Below are 20,357 nucleotides of genomic sequence, written 5' to 3' on the forward strand. Positions count from 1 at the left end.
CAGCCCCTTAAACCTACAGGGTCTATCATTAGGTCATTGATCTGCATTTCAACTTCATTTTCCTGCCTTTCCTCCATATCCCTTGATATGCGTACCTAATGAAAATCTACCAACCTCTGTCTTAAAACTCTATTGTCCTATCATCCATAACGTTTTGGAGAAAGAGCTTCAAATGTTTGGTATCATTTGTGAAATATACCTCCTGATTTCACTCTGGATTTATACCTCTAAATTTAAAATTATACTCTCTTGTCCTTGATTAAATACAGTACATGCCCAAAGAGATGCGGGGTTCAGGTGCATTGGTCTTTAATGTGCCACAAACAGGTACAGAAAGTAATCAAGAAGGCTAGTGGAATGCTGACCTTTATGTCTAGAGGACTGGCATGTAAGGGTGCAGAAGTTGTACTAAACTCATACAAAACCTTGGTTAGATCCCACTTGGAGTTTGGTGAGCAGATCTGGGCACCATAACTTAGGAAGGATCTGTTGGCCTTGGAGGGAGTACAGAGTAGGTTTACAAGAATGATACATGCACTTCAGGGGTTAATTTCTGCAGAGAAATTCTACAAATTAGGCCTGTTTTCTCCAGAATTTAGTAGGCTAAGAGGTGATCTGAACGAAGCTTTCAAAATATTAACAGGAAAAGATAAACTATTTCCACTGTCTGGAGATTCTAGAACTAGGCGAATAGTCTAAAAATTATAGCCAGACCATTCAGAACAGATGCTAGCAAGCACATCTACACTCAAGGGTGGTAAAGATTTGGAACTCCCACACATGTAGCTGTTTACAAGATCTGTTGTTTAATTGGAGATAATATCTTTGCTTAACAAAAGTTTAAGGGATATAGGCCAAAGACAGGTATGTGGAGTTCGGCCACAAATCAGCCATGATCTCATTTGAATGGTGGAACAGGCGCAAGGGGCCGAATTACCTACTTTTGTTCCTATCTTTCCTCATTAGGGAAAAATATTTTCATTGCATCTACTTTTATTGAGTTCTGTTATTATTTTAGACACCCTAATCACATCATCGCCTCAGTTGCTATATGGAAGCCAAGCAGATGACCATCTAAAATTGGAGTTGTTCTGGCCAATCAACAATGTTCTCCCCCAGTGCTGAAGTGTTGCATCAAATTCGGTCTAAAACCCAGCACAATACATGGTACAAATAAGACACTGTCCAGGTTTAAATTCTGACCCCTTTGGGATTTTTTTTTTGAAAAGCCTTTTTGCCTATGTATAAAAATAACCAACTGGTGAAGTATCTAACATAAAGGTATGTGAGACTATCTAACTGGAAAATCTAATTTTTTTTTTTGGATGAATGTGATCCTTACTCATTACCGACATTGGAGGTGTATATTGGAGCTGTACAATAGCTTTTCTGGGTTCAATTCTCTGGATCAGGGTCAGAAAGGATCAGACACTGTGGTATATTCCTATTGGTAATTTTGAGTTATTTTATTAATTTGCAGCTGATTTTGGATTCTGTGCTCAGATCACCCCCGAACAGAACAAACGGAGCACAATGGTGGGGACGCCGTACTGGATGGCGCCAGAAGTAGTAACTCGGAAGGCCTATGGTCCGAAAGTGGACATATGGTCATTAGGAATTATGGCAATTGAAATGATTGAAGGAGAGCCGCCTTATCTGAATGAAAACCCTCTCAGGGTAAGTTGTTTCAGCATGTATGGATTGTTTAAAAATAGACATTTTTGGTGGATTGGATTCTTTCACTGATGATCACGTATGCACACGTCTCAAAATAGTTCCCTCAGTTGATTTTCCTAGCCGCAAGATAAGTAGAATAGCATCTGGCTGATCACCTTGGTTCAGACCAAGGCAGAGATGACAGCATTCAAAAAGCCTTTTGATAACAGGGATGGCACGGTGATAAGTGGTTAACCAGGGGCCCAGGCTCGATTCTACCATTGGGCAATAGTCTGTGTGGAGTTTGCACATTCTGCCTTTGTCTGAGTGTGTGGGTTTCCTCTGGGTGCTCCAGTTTCCTCCAATAGTCCAAAGATGTGCAGGTAGGTGGATTGGCCATGCTAAATTACCCCTAGTGTGCAGGTTAGGTGGATTAGTCATGGGAAAATGCAGGATTACAGCATTAGGGTAAGGAGTTGGGGTATGGATGGAATGCTCTTTGGAGGCTCAGTGTGAACCAGATGGGCTGAATGGCCTGCTTCCACACTGTAGGGGTTCTGATTCTATGAACAGTGTTTGGCACAGACTCATAACTGAAACTTTTCCATTCCATTTGTGTAAACATCTTGCTTAATTGACATCATGCGTGTAAAATAAATGACTTTAATCGTTATTAATATTTGCGATAAAGGTATGTTGAGTCAGAGAGGGAGGACCTGAATCTTTTGTACTACGTCTGATGGACAACTGAGAGCTTCCAAATGTGGATTTGTATCTGGTCACCTTGGCAATTCTCTAATCGGTCAGGAGCCACCTGAGATGAGCATTAGTGAGACAGATCCATGATAACCGGACCCTTAAAAAGTAAAGGAATCCTGTTTCAAGGGTCAGTTTGATAATGAGGGCAAGTGTTTGTTGTTTCGGGTAGACAAGGTGTTGAAGACGGCTTTTGGTATGCTTGCCTTCGTCGGTCAGAGCACTGAGTACAGGAGTTGGGGCATCATATTACAACTGTACAAGACATTGGTAAGGCCACATTTGGAGTATTGTGCACAATTCTGGTCGCCCCACTATAGGAAGGATGTCATTAAACTGGAAAGGTTGCAAAAACTATTTTCACGGATGTTACTGAGACTGGGGGATTTGAGTTCTAAAGGGAGTTTGGATAGGTTGGGTCGTCTTTCCCTGGAGTGTAGGAGGCTGAGGGATGACCTTGCAGAGATTTATAAAATCATGAGGGACGTTGAAAAGATGAATAGCTAAGATCTTTCCCTGAGGCTGAGGGAGACCAAAATGAGAGGGCATAGACTTGAGGTGAGAGGGAAGACATTTAAAAGGGAACTGAGGGGTAACTTCTTCAGAGGGTCGTGCGTAAATGGAATGAGTTGCCTGAGAAGTGGTAGAGGTGAATGCAATTACAATCTTTAAAAGACATTTGGACAGGTACATAGATAGGAAAGGATTAGAGGGATATGGGCCAAATGCAGGCAAATGGGACTAGTTCAGTTTAGGAAACCTGGGTCGGCATGGATGAGTTGGGCCGAAGGGTCTGTTCCTGTGCTGTATGATCCAGCTACTTCAATTTGCAAACATGTTCTTGCGCTTCAAATATTGGTCAAAGATGGATTACACCAAGCCATTGGTGTTGGCTAAACTAACATCATCTCAGTGATGCAGACCTTAGTGTTGACAAATTAGGGAGCAGCAATAAATTGGCCTCTTTCTAATCAGCTGGGCCAGCATCTCAACATTTATCACCTCTGGCACATTGCAAAGTCTGCACCTGCAAGTCAAAGGGATGTCAAAAACTACACATCCTTTTAAAGTTGTCTGAGGAAGGTGGCATGGAGTGGAGTCTTTTTCCAGCTCCCCATCAAACAACATGTGCTAAAGAGGTGATACAATTCAACCCCACAACCCTCCAATTCATCTTCCTTGATTGTTTTACCAACACATACTGTTCAAAGAGAAGCTTTTTTTTTTGAGTCGAATTGGGTTCCTGTGGTCAGTTTCACCTTTACCTTTCATGGGTGTCAAACTTTTAAATGTCTTTTTAAAATAAAGTTTCTTCACTGTGTATTAATGTCTCTTCTGTTTGTGGTGCTTTTGGATGTTAGGCCTTGTATCTGATTGCTACCAATGGGACTCCAGAACTGCAGAACCCAGAGAAACTCTCAGGAGTCTTCAGGGACTTCCTCAATCGCTGCTTGGAGATGGACGTGGAGCGACGGGGCTCAGCCCAGGAGCTTCTACAGGTTTCATAGCAAACATTTCTAACATTTCTTCAACTAACTTTTTAGATTAAGTACTTGTGGCCAAGTATTTGGGGAAAAATGTCATCCTACTATAGAATGATACTGTTTGAGTGTCATTTTTGGGTAGATTAGAGGCAGCTTAATTCTCCAGTGTGTACTAGATAGAACCTAATCTGGAGGTAACGGTAATCATGACTGAACTTTACTTAATTGGTTGTCATCCCCACTTTATTCTTAATTCTGGCTTGGGATCCTGGAAGTGATGCCATTTTCCCAGAGGTGGTCAATTAAAAAAACTTACTGCAAGAACCCCAGTTACAGACAGTGGCTATGTTCCAGCGTCAGAAGGTCTACTCATCATGAGAGGAGACCTCTGTTGCACTGTGGGTGCTACCAAGGGGTCAATGTCTAGTGCCAATGTGTCATCCTCACTAGATGGCAATGCCTACCATTTCAGCAGGTAAAGCCTTAGAGATGTCAGTTTTAAAGTCGAATAGGTCTACAGCAAAGAAAAAGGCTACTGGGCACATTGAGTCCATGCCAATCAAAAACAACTACCTAACTATTCTAATCCCATTCTCCAGCACTTGGCCCATAGCCTTGTATGCTTTGGCATTGCAAGTGGACATCTAAGTACTTTGTTTTGGGGGTTTCTGTCTCTATGACCCTTCTAGATAGTGCATTCCAGATACCAACACCCTCTGGGTGAAGAGTTTCCTCACATTCCCTCAAAACCTTCTGCCCCTTAAATCTATGCTCCCAGTCAGTGATCCCTCCACCAAAGGGAAAGCATCCTTCCAGCCTATTCTGCCTATGTCCCTCATAACTTTAAACATCTCAATCATGTTCCCTTGCCTCAGCCTTCTCTGCTGTAAGAAAAACAATCCTAATCTATCCATTCTCTGTTCAAAACTAAAGCCAGCCCAGGCAGCATCCTGGTAAATCTCCTCTGCTCCCTGTCCAGTGCAATCACATCCCTCCCATAATGTGAATTCCAGAACTACATGCAATACGCCAGCTGTGGGCCAACAAATTGTTTATATAGTTCAAGCATAACCTCCCTGCTCTTAAACTCTGTCCCACAGCTAATAAAAGCCAGTCTCCCATATGCCTTCTTAACCACTTCATCTACCTGTCCTGCTACCTTAAAGGATCAACAGACGCACATACCAAGGTCCAGGTTTCCAGTCACAAACACAAAAACATCCGTCAACCATCAGTCTCACTGAAGTGGCTATCATGGCAGGTCTTCATCTTGGGTAGACCAGAGCACTGCGGTCTATTACACTAGAGAGCCCATGCTGGAAAATTTCGAAGCATTGTCAGAATAGGGCCTGATTGCCCTATTAAGTATCCTAATCTGCTGAGAGATACCTTTTTAAGGCAGGTAAGCATAGGAAGATGGTGTTGGGAACATGCAGATGACCAGCATAATCCTATTGAGACCATCAGTCATGCTCCCTCCTGCAGAGTCCATACAATATTCAGTCCTCTATACCAGGCATAGTCTGCTCTGTACTCCAACCTGACTTTGGTCATTGTAAGCTTCACAAGTTTTACAATGACAAACCTTTTTAAATAGACCTTTTTGAACCCTCTAGCTTTTCATTGCACCAAGTAATCATGAAATATGCAGGCTGAGAATCTGATAAAAGGTTCTTCTAGGACATTTGGCCTATTCAGGGAAAGAGCATAGTTGATTATTTTTGAGTTTCTTTTGATCTTTATTTTCACGATTGTTTACAAATTTTCTAAACCTTGTCCTATCTTCTGAGGGATTAATTCCTTATCCACCTGGACACTGTTGATGCATAACCTTTCCATTGTGTGCAGTATTCAGTCACAAGGAAGCATGGCACATGTGTTTGTGGTGGTTACAGGGAGAAAATTATAATGCATGTGAAACCCACAAAGACTAGTCTTAATGTTGGCTAATGATGGTTATGTTGTGCATTCAAGAATCTATGATGCATTTCAGTGTAATGGATGCTGATGTGGTGTCACTGGCCCAGAATTTCCCAAGTTGCCCCTTCACATAGCTTTACTGGAAGGTTAGTAGAAAGTCATCCATATGCACACGCAAGTTTCCCTCTGTACTTCCAGCAGAGCTCCATTAGCAAAGTGGGAACAACTCCACAATGATTCAAAGCTAATGTCACCTTTTTGGATCATAGAAACCATACAGTGTGGAAATGGCCATTCAGCCTATTGGGTCCACACTGACCATCCGAAGAGCAACCCACCCAAACCCACCCCTCTTCCCTATCCTTATCCCTGCATTTAACCATGGCCAATCCACCTAACGTGCTTCTAACATCAAATAAGAAATTATTTGGAAAAAACTGTTTTGAAGAAGAAACAATATCAAAACTAAGTTGTTTTTTTTTCATAATCAGCTTGCGTTTTCTGCTGAAGTATTCTCTTGTTTTGTTGGTTCATTTTTGTCACACTGTTCAGCTTTATATAGTGGTATATCCTGGCAACCTAATTATTGCAAACTCTGAACTGTTCCTTCTTTTTTATTTTGCAAAATGCTGTTCTGGATAAGTTGCTCATGTTGCTTGTTCTTAATTTTATATCAACCTAGTTATGGTTTTCTTTCAGCATCCATTTTTGAAATTTGCAAAGCCACTCTCAAGCCTCACACCTCTGATAATTGCAGCTAAGGAGGCAGTTAAAAACAACCGTTAGAGCAAGGGATGGATTCCATCAACACCCCTCTCTCCCTCCTGCCTTCAAAGAGGGGCTAACCAGAGCTGGACAGTGTGTCACCTGGAGAAACCTCGAGCTCTTTCCGCTTCAGGACAGAGAAAGCTAGCACAGCGATGGGGTACTACAATGCTGTCTCTTCTCATCTTAACACCTTGTCCCATCTGAAGTCTTGATTTTAAAACAAAGTTGCCCATATTGAAATGGCATTGTGGTGGTTTTCTTTATTTTTCACTTTTTCTCCTCCCGACATAAATTTTCAATTTTGTTTTACAAGTGTTTGGCCATTTTGAGGGTCTAAGTAGAGACTTGACACATTTGTAAAATATCAAGGCTTAATAACCAGGCTGTAAACTAGCAATCGAGTGAAGCCTTTTGGAAAAATCTGTTTTGACGAACAAAAACAATTCTTCAGGCATTGCCCGTGATTGTGAAGTAAATGTCTGGGTATTTTAATGTTCCAGTGGGTACTAAACCATGCCATGCTTCCAAAAGAGATGCTCTGTCAGACTAAACAAAAAAAGAGGCCTTAAGTTCTTTGGTATTGCTTTATAACACATTCACGGTTCCGTGACAAATGAAGTTTTCATTCTTTTGTGTACATATTTTTTACAGGTTTCAAGTCTTTCTCTTAATATTCCTTTAGTATATTCTCTTAATATTTATTGGTAAGGGAGCTGGTACTATTGGGTTTTATGTTGGATATCGTGATATTTTTGTTTCCCGATCAACTGCAGTATTCTGGAAAGGTTCCATTTTTTTTTTATTATTGATAGAAAGCTGTTCACGAAGCACAGGCTCAAAGATGGATTGTTGAATTTATGGAAACCATTCCTAGCAAAGGGGCAATCCATGTGTCCTGACACAATCACCGTAACAAGGCTAGGATCCCAAATGTTGGTTGTGTTATCCAAATGGAGAAAGGCCAAATCCTCTTTATTTTTGATTTTTGTTTCAGTGATGGACTTCATTTTGCAAAGAATCTTAGAAAGGTTGGAGTAGAAGTATTTTATGTCTTTGTGTGTGCGTGTATGTCTGTATGAGTGTGTTCATATACAGTATTTGTTTTATCCTCAATTTTCTAAGTTATTTTTTCCAGGAAACCAGATATCTAATAATGAAACAACGAATTGAAATCAGCAGTAAGGTAGTCAAACACACTTTTTTTTTTTTCTGCTTCCATCCCACCACATGTCAAAAGGAAAGTAGAACTTTCAATTGATTGACTGCTTGATTCAGACTTGACAAACAAAGCTCCATGACTTGCTGTATCCAAATTGTGGTGAAAAGCTAGGATCTGATTTTTTTTCTTAAATTCACTCCCGGGATGTGAGTGTCACTGGACAGGCCGGTATTTATTGCCCATCCCCACTTTCATCATATTAACTTTAAAATCTGGCTCATTTCTATCAGAAAACACCACTTTCATGTTCTTTTCAATAATAAAATGATTTCCCAAGCCTTTGTGAATTATTTACAGACACTTCAGTTTACATTTTGCACTGAATGGCTTTGTCGTTTTAATCTCCTCCTGTTTTCTAATGAGCTGACATGTTCAAGGAAAAGGTTAGTACTGTGGGGCAATGAAACTGAAAGTATACCTGCCTAACCCTCCATGTAACGTGCAGTTTCTGATCCCACGTGGTCCATTTGGAGGATGTCTATCCCACAGTGAGGTCTCTCAGTATTGTGAATCCTCATGATCCTCTAAATCACTAGACTGATGGGAGACTCCTTTTACAGGACTTTAAAAGAAAAATGTTGTCATTCATACCTGAATCGGAGTAAAAGGTGTCTCCATTGGTTTGAAAAACAGACCAAAGACATTGATGCTAACATTGGGATGTAACCATGCACTGTGGAGATCTTTTTGTCACATAAAACCCCATTTTCATTGTTAATGGATGAATAGAGGGCTCCAGTGAAGAGCCCTGTCTCTTGAAACATCCAGTGTTTTACAGCTGATTACCTTACAAACGAAATTTAAACAGGCGTAATATTAAGCAGAATTGATCTAGGTGGAATAAGCAGCACAATATCTCTTTTTCTAGTACGGCTCATAAAAGTTAGGAACTGTGCTTTTCTTATTTAAAGCAGTGAGGAGGACACTGCAGGCCTTCCTCACTTCCCCTGATGTAATCACTCTTTTATTTTGGTGAAATAATTGGTGCTGTCACTGGTGACATTTTCCAAGCATTACCCTCAATCCATTCCAAGACACACCACTAGCCAACAGCCATAGCTTAAGTATATCACAAGTTAATGATTACCAAACATTGTCGCAAATGCCTTCATCGGTGGAAGAGTTAGTTTAATTAACTTTTTAAATAAGTCAGAGGAGTGAATTGGTTTTGTTTTTCTGTGGTATCTTGATGACTAGTGATAATAAGGGTTGCTGCCTTGAAATCTGAAATGAGGCAGAAAATTGAATATACCCAACGTGATCCAAGGTATTGGTGATAGTGTGAACATGTGCTGAAGGGATCCTTGTAACATATACATACATTTATGACATAGAATATGCAAACCCTAACATATTGAGCTTATCCATCAATATTTCTAGTTAATTTCTGAGTTAGAGACCCTATGAGACATAATTGAGACAAGAAAGGAGGGAGAAGTTGCCTCATATTACTTTTCTGTCGTAGTTAGAAATTGAGGAAATTAAACTTTTTTTAATAAACTCTCATGAACTGTTTTTCAAAACATTCTGTGGAATCCTTCGCACAAGCTTCAGAAAATCATTTAATCATTTTTGAGAAAGCTGTCAATCAGTAAAAGTCTAAGATGTTCCATATTATCTGTTGCTAAGCTATTGAGAATCTGGGATCTTGTCAGAGATTCTAGTATGAATGCATTAAAACTCAGTCACTTCAAATAAACAACATGAAACAATCCTAGCCAAAAATGAAGATTTTTCTTTTCATTTTTTAGCATATAAAATTTCAATGGGAGGTCGCAGCAATGGTTTGCTTTTTAATTTTGATATTTTCCTTCCCTTAGGGAAAGATTTATTTTGATTTCTACAGTTTTTAACCAAAAGCAACAGAATGCTGCACCATGATTAAAATTTCGAACATTTTTTCTTCTTCTGAAAAACAATTTCCCTTTTTTTTAAAAAAAATATTAAGTTCAGCACCATTGTAGTATGTATCCATGCAGCATATGGCTCAGTCACCAGTCTGTGCTAAATTAGCTGATCATAGTATAGATGCTATAATTAACAACAGCACTCGTCTTTGGGGCTATGGAGTGGGTGAGGGATAAAAAGCAGCCAAGTTTCCTGCTGCTGCTGATTGTTGCCTGCTGGAAAGGATGTGTCTCACTCATCTGGTGAAGACAGAATCAGGCAAGTGCTGTGATCTACTGACTGTCTTGTTATCTGCTGATGCGATCCAGACTTGCAGTGAGATGTGTACTTGAATAAGGTGGCAAAGGCTGGCAGACTAACTGATGCCTTTTAGCAGTATTCTTACGTGACATTGTGTGCCACCGAGTGAGGACAGGAGCTGCATAACAGAGTACCTTTTGTTTTAATCTGCAGAAATACTTTCTTTTAAGAGAAAACACAACTGACCAATTCCTCATGTTAGTTGATCATTTAGGAATTAATTTTTTTGGTCATCTAGCCTGCCTCATCAGTCCCATTGTAGCAAATGCTTATATTTTTAAAAGATAAAGAAAATGCTAACGGTAAACATTCCAACAATACCTTGATTTCAGAGGCTTAAGCCAAAACTGAAGTAAATTTTATTTTAGATGCGCCTCCCTTAAATGAGAACCATTCCACAATTTTTACTTTCCTTTTTGTAATTGTTTGGCAATGGGAGTTGCCATCACCTTCCCCTTAAAACAATCTTTTTAAAAAAAAATCATTAATGTTTTCATTCAAGTGTATAAGAAAATTTAATTGTAGTTAACCAGAGTATTTTAAGAATAATTGCAAGAGACGCTGAATGTTATACATTCAAACCACAGGAAAATAAGAGCTGGAATAGGATGGAATATTGCTGTTCAATGTATCAAGACACCTTTTGTTTATATTTCTTTGATCGTATGTCCTCTTTTTGGAAGAAGTGTTGTCTGTGCGTTTGATGTGAAATTTCTTCTACTGTGAAAACGAATTTTTAAAAAGGTACTCTGGAATTTGTTTTCCTTTTGTCACTGTTTTTTAATTTAATTTGGGGAAATGCTGGAAATGACTTTGTTGCGCACACAATCCCAGACCTCAGCGTTCGGCTAAATTGTTGATTTGTTTTGTTTTGTTTTCATTTTTTCATTCCGTCTGGTCTCAATGTTTCAGACGAGTTGAAGCAATAGAAGTAATTGATTTAAACTGTGGATTGTGCATGAATAGTGTCTTTAGTGTAAAAAAACAAAAACCACAAAAAAATTGGAGTTTGAAGCTTTGACCTAAAGTATTGCAAATAAAAATCATTTAAACAATACCGTGCATTGCTCATCTGTAATTTTTAACTTTTTTTTAGTTGTTGTAAAATAAATGCCTGCATGTTGTAAATTGTGGAAAATCTCTAACGAACTTTGTGAAAAAAACTCACCTGACTCTGATGTATCAACCTTGGAACTGGGCCATAACCAGATGTTAAATATCTGTTTTGAACTGATTAATGCTAAAATGAGAGCTCTTGTGGTATGGTGCTAGTGTCCCTACATCCTGAAACAGAAGGTTCAGTTCCCGCCTGCTCCTGCAGTGTGACATAATGCATTTGTACAGATTGAAAACCTTTTTTAAAAAATGCTAAAATTTAAGAAAGATCAGTGGATTAGGTGAAACATTGCTTCTTTTACTAATTCAGAAACTTGGAGATTGATTTGATCCAAGGGCAGGAAGAAACCCTGCCCTATGCTCTGATCAGTCAAAGATCCAGACTATTGAAACTCTCGAGGCTTAACTGAGAAACTCCTGTATGACTGCCAAGAGCCAGTTGGATTGACATCAGGGCCAATGGAAGAGAGCAAAAATTGGCTAGAGCTTTAGGAGGTAAGATAATGGTCCCCTGGATGAAAATAACTGTGTTGGAGGGGAAGGGATGGTGTTTGAATGTGAATTTCAGTGCCAGGGTGGATGAACAACCTGAAAGACAACTTGTACTGCTCAACAGATTATTACTCATGTTGATGCATGATTCTGTGAAAAAAGCATAACTTGTTAAATTATTGTGGCCTCCTTTTACACCCACTGCAGACTCCCACCAGAACTATGTGGGCCTCCTCTATTGAAGAGTTAAAAGGCTGATTTTAAAGTAGGCTCCTGTCTGTCTGAGGTAGCAAAGCCTTCCTAGGCCTGTTGTGCTGCTGCTGTTTGTAGCTACTCCTACCTGAAGATCTGCTTTCACACTTGTCCGTCTTGCTCCATCCTCTCTCATCCGTTGTAACTTGTCTGTAGCTACTCTGTTACATCCATCAGCCAATTACAGTAAGATCAACCACTGTTTCTGCTGCCCTCCACTTTGCCATTTAGAAGAGGTCTCCAGATCTTTAGGTCTGAGCAGATGGATCAAATGCTGACATGATACTTATTTTAGATGCTGCTATTTATTTTAAGTTCCTTAGCTCCTGCAATTTAAATACTTTTTTTCATTTTATCTTATGATCAGCATGTGGAATTTTTTTAATTTATGCCTTAGCATTCACATCCCCGAGGCCTCTATTTCCCTCTACAAATCTTCTCTTACTATCCAGGGTTCTGAAGCACAGAGGAAAATGGAGAGAATAAAGCATCTTCTGAGTTTTCTTTGTTAACAGATCCTTTCACAAAATTTCTTCAGGCTCTGTCTTCGAATTCTGCATCACAGCTGCCACTATCTCTTGTCATTTGCCTAAATAGACAAACTTCGTGACTAAATAAAATCCAAAATAACTGCTGATGCTGAAAATCAGAAACTAAAACAGATATTGCTGGAAAAGCACGGCAGGTCTGGCAGCATCTGGGGAGGGAAATCAGTCAACATTTTGGGTTGAGTGACCCTTCCTCAGAACTGCTCTCGACTAGTTGCAATGTGACATTGGCCACTTAAATCTTCACTCTTTTTATATTCCTTATAATGACCACTTTTTTTGTGTTTGTACTTAATCCATATTCTAAACTTCCAGATTTAACTTGATCTACAATATTCTGTAAAGCTGTTAGGATTCAACAAGAAACACTCTGTCATCGGCATATGTGAGTTTATGTCCTTGCCTCTAGTTTATGCTCTGGAAGGACATCTGCTTCTTGGACTACTTGTTGTGTGCAGATAGTTATGAGGTGCATTACAGTGACAAAGGGCAGAAACACAGTATGATCCATTCATTCACCGAATGTGGGTGTCACTAGCTTGGCCTGTATTTATTGCCCATCCCTATTTGCCCAGAGCGCAGCTGAGAATCAGTGACATTGCTATGGGTCTGGAGTCACATACAGGCCAGACCAGCTAAGAAGCTTCTTCCCCTAAAGGACATTTAGTTGAATCAGACCGGTTTTTCCAACAATGGACAATTGTCTCATGGTCAGCATTTGATTCTTAATTCCAAGACTCTTTAATAGAACTCCAATCCCACCAGCTGCCATGGTGGGATTTGAAACCAGGCCCCCAGGAAATTTACCTGTGTCTCTGAATTAGTAGTCAAGCAATAGTATCACTAGGCTATCACTTTCCCTAAATGCTCGCTACCACTTGCACCTTTTTGGGGTTCAGATAATGTTAAAATTGACTCTAGTGTGTTTTGACTGTTTTGTAGCCCTCTATTATAGGAAGGGTGTCAACACATTGGAGACAGTGCAGAACTGGTTTACAGAAATGGTTTCAGGGATGAAGAACTTCATGTATGAGGATAGATGGAATAAGTTGGGATTGTTCTACTTAGAGTAGAAAGCTAAGAGAAGATCTGATCAAAGTTTTCAAAATTGTGACTGGGCTGAATAGACTAATAGGGAGAAACTGTTTCCATTCATAAAGGGAAGAAGAAGAATGGGAGGGCATAGCTTTAAAGTGATATGGAAAAGGAGCAAGGGTGAAGAGAGGAAAAACCTTTTCACCGACTACCATGGTGGGATTCAAAACCAGGTCCCTGGAAAATTACCTGCATCTTCTGAGTTAATAGTCAAGCAATTAGGATATGGGAAGCACTGCCTTAGTGTGTTTGGAGGCAGGGGTTCAGTTGAGGCATTCAAGAGGGCATTGTACGATTATTTGTATAAAAGTTACGTACAAGAGTACGTGGGAAAGCTAGAGATTGGCCCCGAGTAATGATGCTCATATGACGAACTGGTGCAGGCACAAATCCTTCTGCACCGTAATAACTCTGATTCCATTGGGCTTTGTGAGAAAAGTGTGAGCGTTTAAAACTAACATTGCTTAAGGTGGGTTTTTGTGTAGACATCCCTATACAGAACAACAGTTTTTCTTTAACAGTGAAAAGTTAAATATGTTGTTATTAGGATTGTATCAATCATACTTTTGGCCACCCAAAATTTCAGTAAAATTAGCAAGAGACAATCACCTCTTTCCTGCCAGTAATGAGTATAATATCTTATACACTCAAGGTTGGAGTGAAACTTGTGTGATAAGCCTTTCAGAGCAAAAGAACTTTAAATTTGCATCGCACCTTTATGAGATGGCTCCTTAGGAGACTGCATGTACTTTAGAGTATACATGTCCAGATCATGCTGAAATCATTAGTAATAGTCCAGCCAAGGCTTAATCAGCAATTTAAAGATTTTAACTTTTTTTTGTTTTTCTCCTATTGTTCTATGTACAAAGTGTGTGATTACATAGGTTTTTCTTATAATCTTATCAATTTGTGCTGTTATCTTTTTAAAGCTTTCTTAAACCTAATATTTAGATTCAGAGCACAGATGGTTCTGCTCAGACAATAAAACGAGTTAGAACCGTTATTGCAATTTACACAGATGCCATTTTGTTAAGGCTTTTATTCATTGAAAACAACAAAATCACCAGAATGCTTACATAATCCATTAATTCTGGTCTTTTGAAGCGATCATTTACAATTCACACAAACCTCAACTTTGCTAGTTTGTTCAATGTCATATAATTATGCAAGTAAAACGTTTTAAGAGAAAATTCTTAAATTTCTCTATCTCCTCCAAAGAAAATATTGTAGGTTGTAACATTACATTGCAATCCTGTCAGCCTACTCTAACCAGCTATATTATAAGATATAACACAGTGTGGAGCTGAAGGAACGCAGCAGGTCAGGCAGCGTCACAGGAGCAGGAAAGCTGATGTTTCGGGTCGGGACGCTTTGTTCCTCCCAGCTCCACGCTGTGTTATCTCTGACTCCAGCATCGGCAGTTCTTACTATCTCTGAGTCAGCTATATCGTAAAGCAGCTCAAGCTGATTCTAAATTTGACAATTCCACTAGCAAAGCTCTGACGTCCTAAGTAATAACTACGGTGTATATTTAACCATTTTAAAACTTTGGTGGTAGCCTTCAAGTTTCACCCATCCTCTCCAAAATTAAATAGCTCCATTCCACTAAGACTTAGAAAATACTATTGTAAACTTTAGCTTTGAGTGTCTTTCCCAATTTGAGTCAATCTGATCTGCTCAGTATCTAATGAATTCCCTCTAGCACTCATCATTCTAACACATGTATGTCACTATTTTTTGTTAAAGCATTATCATTGAAACAGTCATAATTTTAATAAATTCCTTTGCATTACTTATTTGTATTTAAGTACGGACCTTGTGCAGCGAATATTTAAATAGATGAATCCTGTCCAGCTGTCAATATAATTTAATAGCTAGTTAGAAATGTGTTCATGCCGCGACGAGAACTGGAGCTCTCTTGTGTGCATCATGCAGATCCCGTGGAGGCGCTGCCGGTTCCCTCAGGAATTCCCGGAAGGAATCTGGACCCTCCACTCACTTTCCCTGCCAAGCAACCAATCTGCAGACTGACTGCTCTGACTAGGACCTCCGTCCAATCTAGTACTTAGCACTGCTGCCTTCACAGCGCCAGGGACCCAGGTTCGATTGTCTGTCTGTCTGTGTGGAGTTTGCGTGGGTTTCCATAGGTTAGGTGGCTTGGCCATGCTGCATTATCCCGTATTGTCCAGGGATGTTAGAGATAGTAGGAACTGCAGATGCTGGAGAATCCGAGACAACAAGGTGCAGGGCTGGATGAACACAGCAGGCCAAGCAGCATCATAGGAGCAGAGAGGCTGACGTTTCGGGCCTAGACCCTTCATCAGAAAAGGGGGAGGGGAAGGGGGTTTTGAAATAAATAGGGAGAGAGTGGGAGGCGGATAGAAGAGGGATAGAGGAGAGGATAGGTGGAGAGGAAACAAACAGGTCGAAGAGGCGGGGATGGGGCCAGGAAAGGTGAGTGTAGGTAGGGAGTTAGGAAGGGGATAGGTCAGTCCAGGGAGGACGGACAGGTCAAGGGGGCGGGATGAGGTTGGTCGGTAGGAGATGGAGGTGCGGCTTGAGGTGGGAGGAGGGGATAGGTGGGAGGAAGAACAGGTTAGGGAGGCAGGGACGAGTTGGACTGGTTTTGGGATGCGGTGGGGGGAGGGGAGATTTTGAAACTTGTGAAATCCCTCAGAACGTGCAGCCCTCCGCTCCCTCCGCTGCAATCCCAACCTCACCATAAAACCCGCAGACAAGGGAGGTGCAGTTGTAGTATGGCGCACTGACCTCTACATCGCCGAGGCCGGACGCCAACTCTCCGACACCTCCTCCTACCGCCCCCTTGATCATGACCCCACCCCTGAGCACCAAACCATCATCTCGCAAACCATCCACAACCTCATCACCTCAGGTGACCTCCCACCCACGGCCTCCAACCTCATCGTTCCCCAACCTCGCACTGCCCGCTTCTATCTCCTTCCCAAAACCCACAAACCTGAATGCCCTGGTCGACCCATTGTCTCCGCCTGCTCCTGCCCCACCGAACTGATCTCCAACTATCTCGACTCCATTTTCTCCCCCTTGGTCCAGGAACTCCCTACCTATGTCCGTGACACCACCCACGCCCTCCACCTCCTCCAGAACTTCCAATTCCCCGGTCCCCAACACCTCATCTTTACCATGGACGTCCAGTCCCTCTACACCTGCATTCCCCATGCAGATGGCCTTAAGGCCCTCCGCTTCTTCCTGTCCCGCAGGCCCGACCAGTCCCCCTCCACTGACACCCTCATCCGCTTAGCCGAACTCGTCCTCACACTCAACAACTTCTCTTTCAATTCCTCCCACTTCCTACAGACAAAGGGGGTAGCCATGGGTACCCGCATGGGCCCAAGCTACGCCTGCCTCTTTGTAGGTTACGTGGAACAATCCCTCTTCTGTACCTACACCGGCCCTAAACCCCACCTCTTCCTCCGTTACATTGATGACTGTATCGGCGCCGCCTCGTGCTCCCACGAGGAGCTCGAACAGTTCATCCACTTCACTAACACCTTCCACCCCAACCTTAAGTTTACCTGGACCATCTCTAACACCTCTCTCCCCTTCCTGGACCTCTCTGTCTCCATATCGGGCAACCACCTCGAAACCGATATTCATTTCAAGCCCACCGACTCCCACAGCTACCTAGAATACTCCTCCTCCCACCCACCTTCCTGCAAAAATGCTATCCCCTATTCCCAATTCCTTCGCCTCCGCCGCATCTGCTCCCAGGATGAGGCATTCCACTCCCGTACATCTCAGTTGTCCTCGTTTTTCAAGGACCGTAACTTCCCCTCCTCGGTGGTCGAGAACGCCCTCAACCGTGTCTCCCACATCTCCCGCACCTCATCCCTCACACCCCGTCCACGCAATAAAAACCAAAAAAGAATCCCCCTCGTCCTCACGTACCACCCCACCAACCTCCGGATCCAACGCATCATCCTCCGACACTTCCGCCATCTGCAATCCGACCCCACCACCAAAGACATCTTTCCCTCCCCACCTTTATCTGCTTTCCGGAGGGACAACTCTCTCCGTGACTCCCTTGTCCGCTCCACACTCCCCTCCAGCTCCACCACACCCGGCACTTTTCCCTGCAACCGCAGGAAGTGCTACACCTGCCCCCATACCTCCTCCCTCACCCCCATCCCAGGCCCCAAGAAGACTTTCCACATCAAGCAGATGTTCACCTGCACATCTGCCAATGTGGTATACTGCATCCGCTGTACCCGGTGTGGCTTCCTCTACATCGGGGAAACCAAGCGGAGACTCGGGGACCGCTTTGCAGAACACCTACGCTCGGTTCGCAATAAACAACTGCACCTCCCAGTCGCGAACCATTTCAACTCCCCCTCCCATTCCTCAGACGACATGTCCATCCTGGGCCTCCTGCAGTGCCACAACGATGCCACCCGAAGGTTGCAGGAACAGCAACTCATATTCCGCTTGGGAACCCTGCAGCCCAATGGTATCAATGTGGATTTCACAAGTTTCAAAATCTCCCCTCCCCCTACCGCATCCCAAAACCAGTCCAGCTCGTCCCTGCCTCCCTAACCTGTTCTTCCTCCCACCTATCCCCTCCTCCCACCTCAAGCTGCACCTCCATCTCCTACCGACCAACCTCAACCCGCCCCCTTGACCTGTCCGTCCTCCCTGGACTGACCTATCCCCTTCCTAACTCCCTACCTACACTCACCTTTACTGGCTCCATCCCTGCCTCTTTGACCTGTTTGTTTCCTCTCCACCTATCCTCTCCTCTATCCCTCTTCTATCCGCCTCCCACTCTCTCCCTATTTATTTCAAAACCCCCTTCCCCTCCCCCCTTACTCTATAATTACCTGCTTTCTCCCAACCTCCTTTTTAAAATACTGGCGTTTTATGGCTACCCTCAAATCCAGGAACTGTTCTAGACTTTATAGAATTTTGAAAGTTTACCACAAATGCAATTTTTGTAGGGTCACTTTCTTAAATACTCTGGGATGTAGGTTTTCTGGAGATTTAGATTGCATAACTTTGGAATGTTTTGAGATCTTAGGTGGAAGTTGCACACACAAAAACATAAATGATTTTGTATTGCATTAAAAGTGTTCAAGTTTGTCAAAGGTAGGGAAAATTTGCTTTCAAAATTCTAATAGTGCTTCTCCTTAGAATTCAATATTAATCTGCATAACACCACCAGGAACTGTCCCAATAGATTTCTTAGTTCTACTGTTTATTGTCTGATCAGGAAGCCCTGATTTTCAGATGAAACATTAATGAAAATGATTTACTGCTGTATTTCTCAACTACGTGTCTTGTATATATTGCTGTAATTTAGAAAAAAGGCACAGTCTCTGTCATATTCAACAAACAAATATTTGGAATCGAAGGGTATCTAAGGGTTATTGGACCCAAAACATTAACTTCAATTTCTCTCCGCAGATGCTGCCAGATCTGCTCAGCTTTTCCAGCAATTTCTGTTTTGGTTTTGGAAACAAATATTTGCATTGTATTCACAAAATATCCGGCCTAATATAAACATAGTTGGCCTTGTAACACCATTAAGGAACCCAGTACGTTGCCACAGAGAAATGAGACCAAAAAAAATCTCAACACAAAAGTATTTCCTCCTAGTCTAAATTAAATTGGACTCTTGGGTTTCTTAGTCTAGTAATAAAGTAGACATTACACTCACTGAAAAAGGACCACACACTCATCCTGCTGTAAGTTAATATGAAGACATAATACCTTTTTGTGCATGCACCATGCAATAGACATTGGAAGGAAATGCACCAACAATCTTTGAACATATTAAAAAAAATACAAAAAACAATCACATTTTTAAAAGAATTCTACAAGTAGTTAACTAAAATCATCCATTTTCCAATAGGATTCTGAAGTTGAATTGAGCAAGTTTGAATACCACCACGCTTTGTCTTGACAACAGTCACACATAGGTCTGCCTTCTCCTCCACCACCTATACTATGCAGATGCCAGATTCAGTCATGTTACTGTGAAGAGCAGTTGTATAAGTCATTTGTATTTCTGCTAGTGATCTGGTTTAGCGGAGATTTGCTGTCATGGAACTGTGGTATAATGGTTCTGCAGAAAAAGGATTTGTGACTGAGTAAAAAAAGTTGGTCTGCGGTGTGTTGATATCAAATTTATGGAAGTATGATTGGCAAATCACCAGTTGTAGAAGTTATATTAGTGGCATCCCCTTAATTCAATCACAAGGATTTTAATTGTCAGCTTCAGTCATTATCATATCCTCAGTCTAATATATATATAGCGTGATTATTTAGATTCCTGAAAATTTAGATATTGTTTTGAGGGAGGAGCTAAGACATGACAAAAATATGCTGTGATTTTCTTGAGTAAGGATTAATACTTATTTTTACTGTTAGCTAACTTATTTAAGTCCATGACTCTGCAGAGTATACACAGGTAGTCTCTGGGTTGTAAACAGGTTCTGTACTGGAGTCTGTTTGCAAATTGATTTGTACGCAAGTTATAACACAATGCAGGACAATATCAAATAATTGTTTGTAAGTACAGGAATGTCTGTCTGTTGGAACTTTAAAAATACACCCCTGCATGGGATTGTGTTCGTAAGTACAAGTGTTTGTTAAGTTGAACACTTGCAAATCAGCGATACCCTGTGTATAAGGGGAAATAGTTCAATCCTTTGGGTTGACTGGAATTTTAATTTAGCCCATGTGCAGGAAGTATATGGGAACATCTCATAGGACATCAAGCCAATCAGCTCACAAGTTTCGAAAGACCACAGAAAGAAAAGAATTCTGCACACACAACTTTTGTTTTAAATTATGGACTTACATTTA

At 41.4% G+C, this 20,357-nt stretch overlaps 1 protein-coding gene across 5 annotated transcripts in view; it reads left to right on the forward strand.

The window, feature by feature from the left end:
- The window catches only part of LOC109911891 (serine/threonine-protein kinase PAK 3-like), a 224,092-nt gene extending 213,026 nt beyond the window's left edge, over positions 1–11,066 (forward strand). For all 5 annotated transcript variants that reach the window (XM_048605192.1, XM_048605191.1, XM_048605190.1 and 2 more), the window contains 3 exons: positions 1,481–1,677; positions 3,774–3,911; positions 6,516–11,066. In XM_048605192.1, the coding sequence (XP_048461149.1) occupies positions 1,481–1,677; positions 3,774–3,911; positions 6,516–6,602 (422 nt within the window). In that variant the 3' untranslated portion in view covers positions 6,603–11,066. The remainder of the gene's footprint in view (positions 1–1,480; positions 1,678–3,773; positions 3,912–6,515) is intronic.
- The last annotated feature ends 9,291 nt before the right edge of the window (positions 11,067–20,357 follow it).

The sequence above is a fragment of the Rhincodon typus genome, chromosome 14 (genome assembly GCF_021869965.1).
Source record: "Rhincodon typus isolate 14 chromosome 14, sRhiTyp1.1, whole genome shotgun sequence".
Taxonomy (NCBI): domain Eukaryota; kingdom Metazoa; phylum Chordata; class Chondrichthyes; order Orectolobiformes; family Rhincodontidae; genus Rhincodon; species Rhincodon typus.